The sequence below is a fragment of the Clupea harengus genome, chromosome 22 (assembly GCF_900700415.2).
Source record: "Clupea harengus chromosome 22, Ch_v2.0.2, whole genome shotgun sequence".
In the NCBI taxonomy this organism is placed as follows: Eukaryota; Metazoa; Chordata; class Actinopteri; order Clupeiformes; family Clupeidae; genus Clupea; species Clupea harengus.
The window spans coordinates 23235935-23255123 of record NC_045173.1 but is presented as its reverse complement, the minus strand read 5'-3'; the positions used below and the strand labels follow the sequence as shown (position 1 = coordinate 23255123).

Here is a 19189-nt window from a genome sequence, read left to right as displayed (position 1 = left end):
TATGCTGCAACATACTCACTCAACAGCAAGAACACAAAGAGAGTGATGAAGGATCTGGAGAAGATGATGACAGAACAGACGAGGATAGTGAAGATGAGGAGGCTGCCTTTTGTTGATTAATTGTGAGGCATAGCCGTTTGCCTGAAGGTGGTAGCCAGTTTGTGCTTTTTGTGGTGCAGAGGTGAGGCCCTCTTGATTAGTCTTGCTTCTGGCGGGCTGACCCGGGTTGCCCAGACTCAGTTTTAACTTTTGGTCTGGCGGTGTTTTAACTGGGTCCTCGTTGGATCTTGCGATTTGCGGACCAACCTGGGCAGCCTTTTTGCCTTTCAGGCATGACCCTAGCGACTTAAGGGGCCTGTCTTGTATGGCATGTACAGTATATAGTGTATATTTGTACATAGTTCGTTGATCGCACATGGGGGACATTCAACAGAGTTACGTTACATACCGGTTCGTCATGTGGTTGGTGGTTACGATGCACACCGGTGCCCAGCAGCTTTTGAGGTAGTTTAACTGCGTTTAGTGGGTGTGCCAGAAGTGATACCCAATCACCATCAAAGTGTTTACATTGTGACTCTGGTGACATCTGTTCACCCTAGCCACCTCACAAGCAGACTGGCCTTCTCAGCTTCACCGCTCACATGAGGCAATCGCAATCGCAATGCTTTTTCCTCCAGAAATGCAAATTTGAATCAGGAGTCAAGTATCAGGAGGGGATTCAGCTTCACTACACCCTGAAAAAAAATGCTTTAACATTCACAAGAGCACTCATGATTCTGAAATCTAAGATTATTGTGTTTACCATGAAAATAACCTTAGATTTCGTCCAAAATGAATGACAAATGTGTCTAAATGTATCCAAATTTGTTATTCAATTACCATTTTAAAGTATGAAAGTGCCAGCATTGAATTCAGCATCCTCTAAAACCTCTAAAAAGACTCCAATATTGTAGGAATTTGCCATACAGGGCAAAATATGTGGTCAAATTGGACGATTAAGCTAATAATGCTAATTATGCAAATTGCTCAACATATGCAAATTAGCATCCGGCAGTTTCTGTATACTGGGGACCCATACTTCACATTTCTGCAAAAAAACTTGGTGTACTCAACATTTCCGGGTTCACCTAGTTGGCTACTAGACTAAAATGTAGTGTTTGTTAAACAACTTGATATCTTCAGTACAGGCATTTCTTAGCCAGTTCCTGAGCTTTTCAGTGCAGTATCCTACATACAGTAAGTATGTGTTCCTGCAGGTAAACAACCAACTTAAAGTGTAGCCTACTTCACCTGTGTTGTAAGTTGCGGTGAGTAAAAACATCTTCTTAATGAATGTAATGTAAAACAGCATAAATGTAAAAAAAAAAAAAATTCAAAATGGACTTACATTACATTTGGTAAAATATGTATGATTCTCATTAGTCTGACTAAGTGTGATAAACAGGAATTGAAACCAGGACCATGGGATAATTAATACCTTGCTCTACTTGTTGAGCTACAGAAATACAAGTATTAAGCACATGTTGCTTAGCTTAGCTTTCAATGGCAGGGAATGAGAATGAATCACACAGCTGTCAGACTGGCATGGTTTTGTCAGCAAATTGTTCCTTAACACAGTTTTCATTTAGATCATAGTCTAAATTGAGTGTGGCAGTTGGAGTCCACTGTGACGTCCATAAGAGATTGAGATTCACTGACAGCGCTGACCCAGTTTAACTTACTGCAGGTGAATGCCATGAATCAACACCAAGGATGTATGGGGTGCCAAGTGTAACATATCTTATTTTGCATTCTAGACAGGGATTAGGCTAATTAATTACAAAACCACATAACACCATAATGCTTTGTGTCCGCGAAGGGTGCAAATTGTAGGGTGCACATTATTTCGTGGACAGAACAAAGGCGGACGATTGTCATGCACTGAATCGAGTGTTGCACGTTGCTCATTTTTATTGACAAAAGTAATTCTGTCCACATAATACATATCCTAGGCCATCGAATGTTCATTATGTCCACATATCAGTTCTGATATATTATGTAAAGTATGATGTGCAAGAAAAATCTTCTGATACATTCCCCATTAGTCAGCAAGTTACAGAAGGAATTGAATGTGACCTGACTGTCAGTCAGGCCCTGACATGATAACAGATGTATGACCATGTTGAGAAATAATGTATGACCATGTCTCCAATAACTGTATACACAATAATACGGTCAATCGATAACAAAATAAATCAAAATAGTCGCACAGTCTGTTTCGGGGGCATTGGAACAACAAAGAACATATTTCATTTATTAAGAAACTGTATTATGGGAAGAGAAGCTGAAGGAAAGAAGTCACACTGAAACTGAGCTGTATGAGAAAGATTTTTTTTTTATTTGTTGAATTAGCCGTTCTCCTCTTTTTGATCAATGGAATGAATTAGATCAGTAGGTTATTTACATGTTCCAGTCCCAAAGTGTCCCTAGAAAGTGGAGGTGAGGTGGTAGAAGAGGCAGTCTTAGTATAGAAAACAATCATCTCTGAGGAGACCCGGCAGGGCTTCCTCCACTGGACGGTTTACAAAACAAAAAGAAGAGAAAAAAAATTCAAGGAAGAAGAGAAAAGAAAAAAAAAAGTCTTTGAATTTCCAGCTTACATGAAGAAGAACCAGAATCACCTCCCACCACAGGAAATAACAGCCTTTCTGAAAAAGAACATTCCAATACCAGCACTCGCCCTCATATAAAGATGGTTTGCGATGGGTGGGTGTGCGGACAGGAGGAAAAAATAAAAATAAAAAATATTCTCGTCTTTCTTTTGCTCTTTCTTGCACACGGGAAGGACGTTTAGCTGTACCGCAGGTGATTCACAGGAGCTGAGATGGAGGCAGAGAGGAGGAGGAGAACTAGCTGCCAGAGTAGCGCTATGTGTGAGACTGCTTTCTACCCAGAACTATGTTACTGTACCACGAGTCTCCATGACATGCTTTCTTACAGGAACCTCCTACCTTTAAAAAAAAAAAAAAAAATCCTGTTTGTTTTAGTATATTTAAAAAGAGGGAAAGTAAATGACAAAAAGAAGTAGGTGGTAAAAGGAAAAAAATATATTCATATTTAAAGATATTTAATTATTTTTCCTTGATTATAGGTTTTACAATGTAGAGAAAATAAATTCCCATCGTAGTAGTGCTTACGTAAATCTCAATATAGACTTTCATTATAACAAAATAGGCAGTTTATGGAGGGCTAAATATCTGTTAAAATCTCATTGTACAATAAATTATTTTAATGTACTAGCACTATCCGCCCGTGAAACTTGGGACATCCTTTTTAAAAATGGCAGTTCCTTACTTATGCAGATGTATTATGCACCTAAATGAAACTTGAACGTAAAGTATTGACGTAAGTTTAGAGTAATGTAAGACACTGATCATAGCTTTAGAAAAACCAACTGAGAAACATTCTAACATACACTGTACTTATTTGTTACCACTGTACAGTAATATGTGAAAAACAAAACATCATTGCTTCCTTATACAGATACCTTCATAAGGAGCAAATATGAGTATGTGAATACAAGTGTTATGAAGGGAAAAAAAGAAAGAAAGAAACACAACTGGTAAATGTGCTGAAACTCATGGGATTACAATGTTAAAACAGACAACAAAGATCAAAAGGTCAAACAGACATGCTCTTAAAGCTATAACGTGCAAAGTTTTGCTTTGTGTTTTTCTGAAGGTGTGTGTGTGAGAGTGTTAATGTGTGTGTGTGTGTGTGTGTGTGAGAGTGTTAATGTGTGTGTGTGTGTGTGTGTGTGTGTGTGAGTGTGTGTGTGTTAATGTGTGTGTGTGTGTGTGTGTGTGTGTGAGAGTGTTAATGTGTGTGTGTGGGGGGCAGGGGTGGTGTGTGTGTGTGTGTGTGTGTGTGTGTGTGTGTGTGTGTGTGTGTGTGTATGGTGTTTTAGATTCAAACTTCTATTCTGTATGACCCAATGCCTGAGACTTCCATCCATCAATTACAAAACAAAAACAAAAACAAAAACAAAAAACTTAAATGGTATTTTCTTTTCCATCCTTTTGTGTTTTCCGTAATCCAACTGACCATTTACTTCTTAGAAAGTGACCGCCCTTAAACATTAAGGAACCTGTACCGTTTGAAAAAGAAACCAAAAAACCCCTCTCATTGCAGCTGGTCTGCACTTCCTCTCACCCCCTCCTCTCCACAAACAGGTAGCAGTGATCTCGTATTATAGGGGCGTGGCAGCTGATGACACACCTACTGTACTGTCAGGGGCTGAAGCCTGGGCTGAGGGGCCTGGAGATGAGCTCAAGGTGGTGACCTCAAAAGGGGAGGGCCAGTGTGTGTGTGTGTGTGTGTGTGTGTGTGTGTGTGTGTGTGAGGGGGGGAGGGATGTTTAGATGTTGCTCGCAGACCAGCTCCTAAAGAAAGTGATCAGTAAATGAAACGGAGATCCAAGCGTGGGGTCGGGAGAGGATGGTGACACGCTGCCCCCCGCTCATAGCTTCTCCTTGGACTGTACCCAGATGTATGGCCCAGACTGCTCCTCGATGATCTGCTTCACCTGATCGTAAATCTCCTCCAGCGTGTCGCCTTGGACGATGGCTGGAAGACACAGAGAGAGGGGGAAAAAAAAAAAAACAGACTTGCATGACTTGGACATCTAAGCTTCACCACGTTAATCTTTCAGCCTTATCTTGGCTTATCAACGGGGAGAAATAAACATGGCCTCTGTGGACAGGATTCTGTGTTGAGTCCGGTGATTTCACGCAGGCACTCACTGGTCTCTAGTCCCTGTGCTCACAGTCTGTGTGGACACGGCTGCATGGCGGGGAGACTCAAGCGCACAGCTGCGGGGAGGGGAGCACTGACCTGTGAAGTGTTCGGTGAACTCCTGCTCCAGTTTAGTGGCTCGGTCAAATGTCTTCCTGCCCTGCTCCTCAGTCAGCCGCTTATTCATCTCCCTGACAGGGCACACACACACACACACACACACACACACACACACACAGATTTAAAAAAAAAAAAGAGCAAACCAGGTGACCGGCTCTGGTGCAGAACGTGTGCACACACCTTGTCAGCCACTGTCATTTTTTTCGAGATAAATCGCATGGCATTTATGAGGTAAGACACACAAGCATAAGCACAACATACACACCAACAAAGCCATTTTTTTTTTTTGCTTCATGAGGGCTTAACTCACATGATGTTTTCCACTGATTTTGGTTTGATGAAGATAGCGATGGGGTGGAGCTGCGCCACCTGCAGTCTCTTGATAGCATTGCCTGACACGTCTAGGATGCAGTGTTTGCCCTAAAGACAGGAGGAGAGATCAATTAAACAGAAACATCAATTCATTTCTGTCAGCCAGTAGCATCCCACACTGATACGTCACCCATGACTCATGTGTTAATGGTGAGGATATGTTGCTATAAATGGGATGGGTATGTTGATACTGTGGCCAGGTGTGTCATAGGAGGCATCAAGGGTGGTTTCCACTCCTCTGTTGTACACTCACACTGAAAATGACACAAATCTGCTATATGGACGACACTCCGATTTCCAGTCTGACCACAGGGCCAAAAGGGCAGAGTAACAGAGCACTTCTCTGATCTCACAACAAAGGACTTGCGTTGTCTACTACGGTGACAACAACGACCCTCCAAGGCCTCCCTCCCCCTGAGCCTCACCTTCTCGGCCACCTCTCGGACGGACTGCACGCTGGTGCCGTACAGGTGGTTGTTGTACTGGCCCGCCTCGATGAACCTGTGGTCCTGGATGTCCTTCTCCATCTGCTCTCTGGAGATAACGAAGTGGTAGTCTCGGCCGTCCACCTCATAGTCACGCTTTGGTCGGGTTGTATCTAACACACACACACACACACACACACACACACACACACACACACACACACACACACACACACACACACACACACACACACACACACACACACACACACACACACACACACACACACACACACACACACACACACACACACACACACACACAGCGTTATAAAGAAACCCTTCCTTAACCATGAGAGCGATATTTAGATCAAGGCAAAATAGCAACTTCAGAACAGCTATATCCAATACAACATACGGGCATGTTTAAGAAGTACTGACATCAAGAACAATCAATGGAACATGATTAACCTGGATGGAAAAAGAAAAGGACTGGGTGTGACGCAAAAGACAGTTTAGCTCTGTAGTGGGATATCGTGTATAATTCTGAGCGGTTGAGAATGGAAGTGAGCTCATGGTAAGTGGAGGTACTCACGGGGCACGCAGGAGCCAAACTTGTCCGGAAACTCTGATATCAGGTCATCATTGACGCGGTCTTTCATCGGGCCCAGTATAATTACCGGACGCGTGTAGTTCACTGGAAAAGCATGATTCAGTCAAGTCAATTCTTTTTTCCTTCCAGCCACAATTGTTGTGCCACCATCACACTGCTCTCAGTAGTGACACACGCACAACCCAAGATCCACTTGGGTTCCACTTGGGTTCTAATCACACATACATTCATTCAGTGAGGCTCACCTTCCTGTTGACTGACGGGCTCATATGACAGCACGTACTCCTCCTGGCCACCTGAAAAATAGCACAGGACACCAATTTAGAGCAGAACAAACATTTTGGGACATTCCCAGATGTTTCACTGTTTTTCAGGAACTACTATTTTAAATTTGAGGAGGATTCAGGGACAGAGTAAATGCCAGTATTTTGGCATTTCTCATTTAAAAAAAATGTGGCCTACATGTGTGTTGTTGTATAGCTCAGGCTGCCTAAACAGGGTACATGTCTAACTTCTTATGACAACAAGGGAGGTGTTTGATGCCTGTGAAGACTGTAATGCTCAACTCAATGCTTACTCATTACTGTGTGTCAGAATTACTAAGCCATATAAACTGGTTCATTAAGGACAGTGACATATAGCATCACCGGTAATAGAAAGAAAATGAGTTTGTGTGTGTGTGTGTGTGTGTGTGTGTGTGTGTGTGTGTGTGAATGTGAAAACAGCAGCAGACAGCAGAACCATGCCAGAGATGTGCTCAGAGATCAGGTGGTCTTTAGAAATCAGGTGCTCCTACATGCACTACTAGAGAGTAGACCAGTTTGTTTAACTTAGTGAACTTTACATGCAGAGGACAACATATTATGAATCAGTTAATTATCCAAAAGTGGACATTAACAACATTATTGTAGTAGTTAGTTTGGCATGTATGCCACGTGCTAGAATGGGATTTGTTGAGGAGAAGCTGACCAGGCTGAGAGACTTGATGTACATTCAGCAATTCTCTGTGAAGGCCCTTTGGTCCAGCATTGCAAAATGCATAATTGCATAATTTACAGCGTAACTATAATGTTCAATTAACTGGATTCTATGGTCTTAACTGGCGTTGATTAAACGCATTATGATTTGAGCTGATTGGAGCCCCATTCAGACAGTGAGAGACTGTGGCTTTGAGCTGTCGCCCAGTGCGCCGGGCAGGATATTAATTATCTAGCAGAACTATCCTGCTGTCATGGATGGACTGTGCAGGAGAGAGAGCTCTGTTGCTATGGAAACCAAACCCGTGGGCAGGCTATTTGGTGTGCCCCCCCCCCCCCACTCCCACTCCCGATTGATTTTCGACTTCTATCAGTGTAGCGGTGTAGTCCCAGGCTCTTAGAACCTTCACTGCTACCCTCACTGCAGCAGAATTCCACACGTGTTTGTTTTGTGTCATTAGCCACCAAAATACACACTCTCAAAGCAATTAGTTTGTAACATCAGGTACATTCACACTTCCTGTGTGTGTGAGAGAAAGCCATCTTAAAATGTTAGTGCAAACATACGGACAGCGGAAAAGGAAACAGGAGGGGGAGAGGAGGAGAGGAGGAGAGGAGGAGAGGAGGAGAGGAGGAGAGCACAGGGTGACGGGAGGAAATGAACGGGTGGGGGGGACGGAGAGACTTACGGTAACTACTTTCACTATCGCTGGCATTAGAAGTGACATGCTCTGAAATCACAACAAGGGGGGGATGGATGGTAAGCACCAAAAACACAATGACACTCTGACACAATGGCGCATGAGCTGGGGACATCGGAGTGAGTCAGGAGAACCCATGAGGTGCTGCAGTACACAGGCCTGACCAGCAGAGGGCCATCCACCAGGCCTCTGCTCCACACTCACTGAGCTCCGGCCTGCTCTAGCAGCTATCCAGCACTGACTAGCCATGCATTTACAGCAGTTCTGAAACATTCAAATCCCTTGCTGGAATATGACATACATTTCCATACTCAATATTAAGAATACATTTCACAAAGCGATGATATGTACCAATCTATTCTCTGGACAGTGGCACTCAGATCCGATCAGCATATGTAGAGTGGAATAGAGTGAATCAACTGACCAGGCTTTTGGCAACAACAAAAAAAAAACACACTGACCAACCAGTCAGTATCTAGCACTTAGGGTTAGAGACAAGATGGACCTGACTACCATATATAGTATATTAAAATACACCAAAACATTCAAATACATTGTAGTGACCATATTTAGATAATCTGCTATAACTCTTTCCATTGCTACACAATGACATATTTGCGGTGGCTGGAGCTTGTGGTCACCATGTTGAGGCCTAAGGCCTGCGAACTAAAGTCTACCCTCCACCAGGATGTTCATGAGGCCAGTAGAGAGAAGAAGAACGCCAGAGAGAGGATGAGAGGGCAGCCCTGCTCTTCATCATCCAACTGTCAGCAAGAGACATTGAAAGGACAGATCTGCCCTGAGTGTGGTGTGCAAATGTGTTCATGTGTGTAGGTGTGTGCGAGTGCCTGTGTGTGTGTGTGTGAGTCTGTGTGTGTGTGTGTGCGTGTGTGTGTTCATGGATGGTATGATGAAACATGAAACAAAGAAGTACCCAGAAGGGAGATGAGCTTAACATATAAAAAGGACAGATCTCTAGTTGATCTGTTGTAGTGGAGAGAGAGAAGAGAAGAGAGAGGGAGATGGTGAAGGGAGAGAGGAGTGGAGTGATTGGAGTGAGGGGGGGCTTCGGTTCAGTCCCAGGTGTAGTTGGTTGGGGGTCGGAGGGGTGGAGGGGGGGGGGGAGCTGTGAGACTTACTCAGGCCTCTCGAGAGCATGTCGTCTGGGTTCTCCTGTGGAGCGGTCAGCAGAGAAGCAAAACGGGGAGAGAACAGACAACCACAAGAGCACACACGTTAACTGGAGCCGCTCTCACAGGGGGAGCAGCTGTGGGGAGGACATTTCCACCGCCCCCCCCCCCCCCCCCCTCCAACACAGCAGGCAGTGCCCTCTCTGGGCCACGTCACTGGACCAACTCACTGTGGTCCTGACTCTGTGCTTTTGGGGAGGGAAGGGGGGGGGGCGATGCCCGCTGGCCTGTTTCTCTACTCCCTGCCCTGCTGGTCTGGCCTCCCTGTCTCTGTTACTGAGGGGGTTGGGGTGGTGGGGTGGTGGGGTGGGTTGGGGTCAGCGACAGAGGGCGGGTGATCTACTTACGGTCCACATCGCTGGTTTCCAGCTCGCTCGCCTCCTTGTTCTTGTAGAAAGGGAACTTTCGGGAAAAGAGGTTCTTTTTACGCTTGTCATTGATTGACTGCTGAAGAAGAGAAAAGGAAAGAGGGAGGGAGGGAGGGAGGGAGGGGAAGGGAGCAAAATAAACAAACAAGGAGGGGGAGGGGGGGGGAAAAGGGATGTCTAATGACCGCATGGAGAAAATGAAGATGAAGACCCGTCACCTAGAGGCCCTGGCTCTAGGACTCCCCCTGCGGGGACTGGCTTCTAGAAAGCTCTATGTGCAGTGCTTAACTGAATTTGGCTTTAGGGGGGAAAACACTCCGTTGTAGTTCTAGTCTCTGTCTAGGCTGTGGCTCAGCCCTTTGTGTCTGTGAAATGGTTTATAAATATTTAACATATTAAATGTTAGTATAGAAGACTGCTGTTACTTGTTACGATATGATGCTCTCATGGCCCTTCATGCATTGGTCACTACTCCAGCACTTCCATTAAAAACACACTGCCGGGGAAGGAGGATGTGACGTGAGTAAATAATAGCGAGAAAATAAACAAACAAACAAACTGGTCATGGCAGTTAAATTCCACAGCCTGGACACAGTGGTAAGTGAGCATACAGAGGAGCAGAGATGTGGTATGACTGAGCAAGTATGATAGTATGTAGTATGTAAAAAAAGTACTTAGTATGTAAAACAAAAATACCAGGGACATTATGTTGGCTGGGAAAACGTTCTTGCATGCACGCGGGGGGGGGAAAGGAAAGATGAGCATGCTTGGGCTAGAGGAACCGAATACGGGGTAGCATGTGTTCCACTGACAGCTATGATCAGCCAAGCAGCCACACAACAGGACGGCCCATTTCGTGTGGCTGTCTTAACAGTCACTGGCAGAGGAACAGATGGAATATGTGCCGTGACACTGCAAACAGCAGAAGTGTGCACAGTATTCCATAATGCTGCCCGCTCCATCGAAGGGATAGCAAAGGTCATGGAGAGAACGATGGATAGAGAGCGGGAGAAGGAAGAGGGTTTTTGGAGCCGCAAAAAGAGCAGCGCAGAGCAGAGCAGGCGAAGGGCAGACGGCGGAGAAGAGCAGTCCGACATCAATGGCAAGCGTATCCGTCCTTCCGTTTTCCAGTCATGCATGTAGTGGCGTCTCAGGTTAGATTGTGTGGGGAGGGAGGGAGGGAGGGAGGGAGGGAGGGAGGCAGGCCGCTGGGAAGTGGAACGACCCCCTCAGCTTTTTCTAAGTGCTGTTACTCAACCGTGAGCCAAATGGGCGCAGCCAGTCGCAACTCGACACACACTCAGCAAAGCATGCTGTTAGGACTGACGGAACCATTTCATCAATTAGACTGATTAGTGCAGTAAGTCGGCCTGACTGCAGTGAACTAGGCTAGCAAGAATAAGTGGGGAATACCAATAGTTTTTTTTTTTTTTTTTTTACAAAAGGTAAGCTTTGACATCTTGAAGGACAATTGGCCAGACATGGGCACAAGGAGCATGTGTTTGGGGTGTTTGGATGTTCACTGACATTTTGAAACTCCTTCTTTTACAGTTTAGTTCTCATGGCTGCTTGGCTTAGAGTGATGTTAGCACTCACAACAGGAAACTTAAAGTTTTTTTTGTTTTGTCATTTTTTTTTTTAATTATAATTCTGAGAGGGCAGTGATTAGCGAGACTTCTCTGGGTGGATATGTAAATGGTGCTACTGGTAACCTTTAGCTGGCTAGCAAGGCCCCCCGGTGTTCACCTAGCTAGTGAAGAGCATTATAACACAGGCTGCTTAAACAGTTACCCTTTATGGGAATGTTTACAGGTGTTTAAGTGCTACATGGCTATAGAGGAGGGTAGATCTAGGCCACCAGACCTCATTGTTGAGTCTTTCTGGAGGCACCCAAGGCCTAATGCAGTGAACCGGTTGGTGCCAACCTGGTTGAGCACTTGCATGTATTGCCATGAATCTAGCAAGCTCAATAATGTGTGTGAATTACAAACAACAAACAAATGCTATTTGTTACCCATGTCTGCTAACTACATCAAGATTTTCTCATATACTAATTCCGTATCATGATAACTTACAAACAGAAACATCCTCTATCACAACTCCATACGACAGCATAACAATATTAACACTTAATTGACAACTAGCTGTTGGGTTGTGTGCAAAACAGTATTTATGAATGAAAAAACAGGCAGTTTCCCCAAATACAAGTTAGCCCCTTTGCCAATTTTCATCACTATTTCATAAATACACAATGGTTTAACTTTTTTTTTTAAAGTAGTCAAAGAAAGAAAGTATATTTTTTTATTTCCACACTGCATGGTATAGTGTGGTTCACTGCCATGTAGGACTCACCCCTTTGTCTCGTGACTTGGCGTTGAACTTGACCGTCTTTAACCGCGCTCTCTCCTTCTTCTCCACTCTGCAGGAAGGGGAGGGAACCAGACATTGTTTCCCCAGGAGCTCGCCTTCATTAAGGTATTTTAATCCCCCTCTAATCCCTTCTATCACAGGACAAAGTTCACACAGTTCCATCTATATACGCCATGTCATTCTACTGGAGAGCCGAGGAAAAAAAATTTCCGTCCAAAGACAGCAAAGCAACAGCATGTCAAATCAACCACTGCGCAAGTGTATAATGTGACTTTCAGACTATTTAACTTATCCATCTACGTGAACATAACACCAGAGTTATTAATGCTTTGACATTATTTTTAAGACTTAAGGCAATTTGGTGGTTCTATAGAAGGTAGCTAGTAAACGCCTCACACTAGGCACAAGGCACACACACACACACACACTAGTTAGCTTATGGAGGGAACTGCACCAGTCATGTCAAAAAACAGTTGGTGAGTGGGGGGCGGATATTTTGAACGGTTGATAGGGAACTGGTGGATGAACAGCAGTAGCATGTCTCAGATACCTGTATGACAACAAGCGCCATGAAACCGCAAGGGACCCGATTCACTACGGGACTTAATGTCTTCGTTCCACAGAGAGCAACTCTGATTGGAGGTAACTGCTCACACAGGACAGCACAAAAGCAATTTTATTTGTTGGACTAGGTAGATCTAGATTAAAAGATGAACCTACTGCTACTGATAAAATCCTTATCTGCGCAGGTGTTTATCTAAATTTGTATTCAGATGTCCAGTACCCTAAGCACACAGCTTTGCCACACTTTGATGCACTGAGTGTGCTGTGAGCATCCAGTCCAGTACCTTCTCTTGCTGGGAATGACCCCGAGCTCCTCCACCTCCCCGTCAGGGGTCACCTGCCGCGCCTGCCACCACTCGTCATCGGACGCGTTGACTACGTGTAGGATGTCCCCGAACTTAAAGTTCAGGCCCTGGCTGGGCAGCCCAGAGTCCTTGGTTTTGTCGTAGTCAAATAGAGCTCTGTAACACACACACACACACACACACACACACACACACACACACACACACACACACACAGACACAGACACAGACACACACACCACAATGGGTTAGCGCACCCAGTTTCCCCATCCTACCACCCTGGGTACTAAACATGAACACGGCACAAGGTGGAAAGGACTGACCCTTTAGGGAAGAACAGGAATAAAAAGTACAGTTCTGAAGTACAGGAATGAAAGAGCCAAAAATCCAGCAATAAGGCATTTTCAAATGTATGAAAACAAAAGGGTACGGTCTTAAAAAAAGAGAGATAAGAGAGAGATAATAAGTAGTCCACATACTGGACGCTGTACATGCTCTCAAATCAGTCCCACTGAGGATGGTATTGTGCATGCATACGTGTATTATGTTCAGCAAAAGCTAAGGGTGGTGATGGTAACGAAGTTTGTTTTGTAACTAAGTCATTTCGGTGTGGGTTCGAGTGATGGGTAAAGAGTGGTGAAGGTAAGTGTTGCACCTGACGTAGAGTGATCTCTTCTGACTGGTGCGTAGGGAGCCGGAGCCCGAGCTGATGCTGCTGTTCATCATCTGTTCCCGCAGGTCGTGGATCTTGGCCTCAAAGCGGCTGTACTCTGCAGCGGCACACAGACACACACACACACACACACAAAACACACACAAAACACACACAAAACACACACACACGACTTTAAAAAGTAGTCACACAGCCTGAGTTTGTGTTAGTATGCACACAGCATCAGAGAAACCCATCAGAGGAAGACCGTGTCAGTGACAGTTAGACGAAACACCAAAACAGCTGGAATCTAAACCTCCACTCGGACGAGAAAGGATTTCCCGAGGATCCCTCATGAATTTAAGCTTGTAATTAAGTTGAAATGTGGCACTCATCACTGTCTAATTCATATCATATTGAGGTTCGATGATCAAATCCACACGATCAAGTCCCATTTTTAATCCACAGGGGCCCCTGGTGGACACAGGAGGACACACGCTCAATCATGTAGCAGCAAACGCATCTGCACAACAGGAACACCACTGGCTGAACCAACACCAGCCCTACAGAAGGCCTCCTGCTGCTGCTGCTGCTCCTGCTGCTGCTGCTGCTGCTGCTGCGTGGTGGAGCAAGAGGCAGACGGGGGCAAATCATTCTCCCCCCTCGTCTTTAGGCGCCTGTGGTCAGCGGGTCTGCCACGAGCGCCCTGGCGGAGGATCTTCTTCTCTCTTTTTTTTTTCCGACGGAAAGAGTGAGCGAACACCGCACCGCTGCAACCTGAGCCGCGGCAGGCAGGCAGGCAGGCAGGCAGGCAGGCAGGCAGGCAGGCAGGCAGGCAGGCAGCAGGGAGTCCAGGGGCCGCTGATGGAGGCACAGAACAGAGCTCCGCAGGGGGGAGGGGAGGGGGGGGGGGGGGGGGGGGGCCGGGGGCCCGCCTCTCTACAGCCTGATACACCTACAGCGCTCTGAGCATGAAGAGAGACGCCAGCCATGAAAGGAAGATGACGTCAGGCCCGAGAAACATGAGAACTTGACGGTGTAGGATTCCTCAGGAGGGCCAAGATAAAGAGACATTATGACACTGCGAACGAAGATCAGCAACCCAAGCAGCATCTTGCTACGCCAAAGGAGAAAAAACAGTACTTTTAAGATGACTACCAGGACAGAGATCTGTGGAAAAAAGTGAAAATGAATGTCTACTGTTAGGAGGTATGTTTAAAAGACCACAAGAGGATGTTGCCTCGAGACCAGCAACGTGATAATAGCACAGCACACGGCATGTCTGACTACAGATGGCAGTAAACAGTAGTTAGATCACATAGAGTTGAAAACATTAGAGAGACACCACAGCTTACCAGAAAGCTTACAATCCCTTAACCACAACTTCTGCGGCACAACTAATGCCTCCACAATGCATTAAAACACACCCAGTGCCCTACCATCCTCTTAAGTAATCAACACTGTTAAGGGTTCTCACCTGACTGAACAGGACCCTGCCTCTCGGCCTTGATCATATCTATAGACGGTACTCACAGAGGCACCAGGGTAGTCCTCCCCCCCGAGAGACTCGGTGGCTGGGTCAGTGTAAGCCCAAGCAGGAGTGAGTCACATTAGTGTGCAGTGATGGTGAGGACCCCAGCAAGAGAGTGTGAAGGTGCAGGAGCCCAGCACACACAGCCCAGCACACACAGCACACACTCACTCACTCACTCACTCTGCAGTGAGTGCAGACTCCTGGACACGCCCTCACCCTACCCTCCTCCTCCTCCTCCTCCTCCTCACCCCTCCCCTCCAGCTCTCTCGCTCTCCATCCCTCTCTGCTCTTCTACCTTTTGGGCGCCTCTGCCCTATCTCTATGGGTTTCTCCATCTGGTCCCTCTGGGTGACCGACCGCTACAGCGAGGCTGATCAAAATGCCAGAGCACTGACAAAACAGGTCAAGCAGCACATGCTAGCTAAACCCCACCAATAGGCAATCAGAACTATCTCTAATGATTCTCTCAAAGATCTATCCATTAGACTGGCACAATGGCGTTTTAACAGTTTATAGGGTAGGACATTCCTGCTGCCTGCACTGACCTCTGACCTTTACACTCACCCAGGTCTTCCCCATGAACTCTGAACCACTGATACAGGACTCAGCTTGCTTTAGGCTCTTTCTGATGAAATGTTGCTATAATTGTTCTATTGTGTACTATATAAATACAAATGAAACAAAGAGGGTTGAATTTGAAATGACTGAGTCTGAAAGTACTTCTACCACAAGCCGGCAGATTGAACTGGAGTCAGCGCAAACCCACAGCCTATCTCTGCTGTGGCAGACCAAGGAGACTGCAGTTGTGCTTATGACGTGAAACGGCTTCAAGCAGGAGGTTGGAGTGGAGCATCAAAATAGGGTTTCATGTCAGTCAGCTCTTGCTTGCTCAGTCAGCTGCTCTTCTACAGGGAACTTCTTGTCTTCTGACAGCAGAGAGACACGAGCTGCCGTGCTGCTAAATCTACTGTGGCGTGCGCGTGTGCGTGTGCGTGTGCGATCAACTTGTCTGTGATCACCTGCACACCAGACACCCAGTTCACATCCTCTAAGCCTAAAAAGTCCTCTTCTCTCCTTCCGTCTCTTTATTTGACCTCTGACCTCTTCCTCTTCTGTGTACTCCCTCCTCCCTGCAGCATATCACTGCTTCCTTGACTGGGTCATGTGCTTGTCCAGTACCTCTCTAGTAAGTAGCTATGGGTGTTGGCACCATATGTGAATGCAGGTGTGTGTGTGTGTGTGTGTGTATGTGTATGTGTGTGTGTGTGTGTGTGTGTGTGTGTGTGTGTGTGTGTGTGTGTGTCCCTGCTCACCCTCAGGTCTGTAGTGGGCCACGATGGTGACCGTCTGCCCGGCGTTCTTGAGTGCTGCCGCCGCCTGCTCGTGAGTGGCATTACGCAGGTCCACTCCATTCACCTAAAGAACCATGCGACACACACACACACCTTAAACATCACACACACCAGACACACAAAGGCCTAGACTATTCACACAAGCATGTACATACACACACACACACACAGGCTCACATGTTCATCCCTCATACTTCAATCAAGGGATTGTGGGCAAGAATGAAAGCTTTTTCTAGACTTATTTCTGTTCAACAATTGCTGATAGCTGATATGAACTAAATAAATGTAAACTAATGTTTTTATTTACATTTTAAGTCAAGTTTACTACAGTATGCAATTAGCAATAGTAGAAGAAAAAAAACATAATTTTGTAAAAACAAAACAAAGCAGGAATGGAAACATCTGATACGAGGTGTGAGTGACTGACGTGGTATGTTTAAAGCATGGACAGTCATCTCTTATCGATGTTTAGTGCCGGTGATGGAACTCGGAAGGAAGCGTTGTGTGTGTGTGTGTGTGTGTGTGTGCGAAGAGGAGTGGGGGGGTTTCACTCACAGAGACCAGGCGATCTCCTTTCCTCAGCTCTCCGCACAGGTCGGCCGGGCCTCCGGCCAGGATGAAGGAGATGAAGATGCCCTCTCCGTCCTCCCCGCCCACGATGTTGAAGCCCAGCCCTGTGGAGCCGCGGTGCAGGACCACCTTACGGGGCTCCCTGCAGAGGGTTGACATGGGGACAGGGGGGGGGGGGGTATTAGCACCAGCGTTAAGCAGAGGGCAAAAGTACAACAGGGGCGACAGTGGTACAGGAGGTAGAGAAGTAGGTTAGTAATCAGAAAGTTCGATTCCCTGTCGAAGCGTCCTTGAGCAAGACACTGAACCCCTAATTGCTCCTGATGTGCAGTGTGCCATCAGTGTAAATGTAAAATGTGTATACATTGTAAGTCACACATGTGTAAGTCGCTTTGGATAAAAGCGTCTGCTAAATGACTAAATGTAATGTAATGTAAATGTCAAAAGTACAAATACACCCCAGAGAGCTTTAGAGCAGACCCTGAATGACCCGCTGCCCTTAGCTCTACTGCGGCACACACACACACACACACACACACACACACACACGCTTCCTGAATGACCTGCTGCCCTTAGCTCTACTGCAGCATACTGGATTAGGAGCACAGAAGAAAACCGCTACCCTCCAAAAAGCCTCACAAAGACCACAGAATGATTCATGAGAATCCCCCCCCCCCCCCTGCTCAAGGGAAGCGCATGCAAAAGAGTCGCTTCAGGCCTTCGCTGAGAACATCTCTGTCCTGTAGATGACTCTGGATAAGGGGCTTTGCTACATTATTAAAAGTGATCGTTATCTGCCCCTGGTTTTGTTGGCAACGGTAATCTGCGCTGTTATCTTCATCATCGTCTTCCTACAGGTGAGCTTCCTGTGCTGCAGAATGCCCTCTCTCTCTGAAGGACGAATGACAAGCATGTGTGCAGGATGGACACAGGAGGACATATCGATCTCCCCGAGAGCTGTTTGTCTTGTACCTCTTCAAAACTGCAGTTTGTTTTTTTCCACCAGTGGCCTCTAGAGGGCAGTCTAACTCAGTCTGTGACCCCTCTGCGTACTAATATCCACACAAAACCCCCACATCAACCAGAGCCAACCAGACCACAGCCATCTAAACCCAGCCAAACAGTGTCACCGTAAAGTCGCAGATTAACTCACACAAAGTGAGCGATTACGACTGCATGGTGTCATAACCGCCAGTGCATAATAAGAAAAATCCCTTGTGACGAAGAGCTATTTGATCAGCCAATGGGATGCTGGTTTCTGTTTCAAATGTACTTTTCTTGCATCTAAAAACGTGGCCGAGGCCTTTAAATCCCCGCGCTTTGTCTAAATAGACAGATTAATTGAATCGATTGTTCGATGGATTAGGACAATCTTGTTTGTTCATTTTGGTCAAGCTCTTTTAAGAGGCTTGATACCCTGATGATTTTATTTAAAAATAAATCACAATGTGTCTGGTCGAGCTGACTAACATGTTGTTTTAACATGCAGCTAGTGTATCCAGCAATGGGATGTGTTTGTTTTGTTTGTTTGGGGATCCGGTGTGATGTCTTTGGAGATTTTGTCTTTTTTTTTTTCTGAGCAGAGCAAATCCTCTCATTAAAGTGGATTCCGGGCAGCAAAGTGCTCACAAAAACGCATGTCACCCGAGACCAGGGGGGGGGGGGGGAGAAAAAGGGGGGAGAAATGGGTAGAGAGAGAGAGAGAGAGAGAGAGAGAGTGACTGAGGAGAGAGAGAGAGAGAGAGAAGGAGAAGAAGGGAGTAATAGATGGACAGACAGATGGGTGGGAAGTACTTTTCTCACTAGTGGCTGGCCATCTGCCCAAATCTTTGCCCACTCTCATGAAAAACACCATATCATGCCGCCGTGATGCAGGCAGTCTGAACTCACTGAATAGGAAGCAATCACCTCGCCCTCATAAAAAAAAAAAAAACACCGGGACAAAATACTTTTAAATTTAACAAGCCTGTAGATTTCATGACGTGATTGTCCACGAAGCCACACACAGACTCGAGTACCTCCATCCCCTCTCACCCCTCCACCACTCTGATCATGCCAGCCTACTGTACATGGCATCCTCTTCCCTAACCAGCCTACCCCCGTCACCCGGTCTTCCGAGCAGTCCCCGAGTTCACAATATGCTTGATTAAAATGGCGCCACCTTTGTGCACAGGCCTCCCTCCCGATTTACAACCAACCCTAAATTGGCATGGAACGGAATCATGCCCCGAGTTGCCAGGGGAGAGGATGGATGGTGTGGCCCCGTCTCATCTGCCTCCCTCGACTCGTGCCGTCTGAGTCAC

The 19189-nt window shown here is 46.1% G+C and overlaps 1 protein-coding gene across 22 annotated transcripts in view; it reads right to left on the bottom strand.

The window, feature by feature from the left end:
* Window positions 1–3884: 3884 nt before the first annotated feature.
* The window catches only part of dlg1b (discs large MAGUK scaffold protein 1b), a 106956-nt gene continuing 91651 nt past the window's right edge, over window positions 3885–19189 (bottom strand). For 15 of the 22 annotated variants that reach the window (XM_031559509.2, XM_031559510.2, XM_031559511.2 and 12 more), the window contains 13 exons: window positions 16872–17028; window positions 16278–16380; window positions 13434–13548; window positions 12758–12934; window positions 11892–11958; window positions 9519–9618; window positions 7970–8011; window positions 6549–6599; window positions 6286–6387; window positions 5691–5863; window positions 5204–5313; window positions 4873–4964; window positions 3885–4605 (listed from right to left, as the gene is read on the bottom strand). In XM_031559509.2, coding sequence (XP_031415369.1) covers window positions 4499–4605; window positions 4873–4964; window positions 5204–5313; window positions 5691–5863; window positions 6286–6387; window positions 6549–6599; window positions 7970–8011; window positions 9519–9618; window positions 11892–11958; window positions 12758–12934; window positions 13434–13548; window positions 16278–16380; window positions 16872–17028 — 1396 coding nt within the window. In that variant the 3' untranslated portion in view covers window positions 3885–4498. Of the gene's footprint in view, window positions 4606–4872; window positions 4965–5203; window positions 5314–5690; window positions 5864–6285; window positions 6388–6548; window positions 6600–7969; window positions 8012–9120; window positions 9155–9518; window positions 9619–11891; window positions 11959–12757; window positions 12935–13433; window positions 13549–16277; window positions 16381–16871; window positions 17029–19189 lie in introns of all 22 variants that reach the window. The other 7 variants (XM_012826370.3, XM_031559520.2, XM_031559524.2 and 4 more) reach the window with 3 other exon arrangements.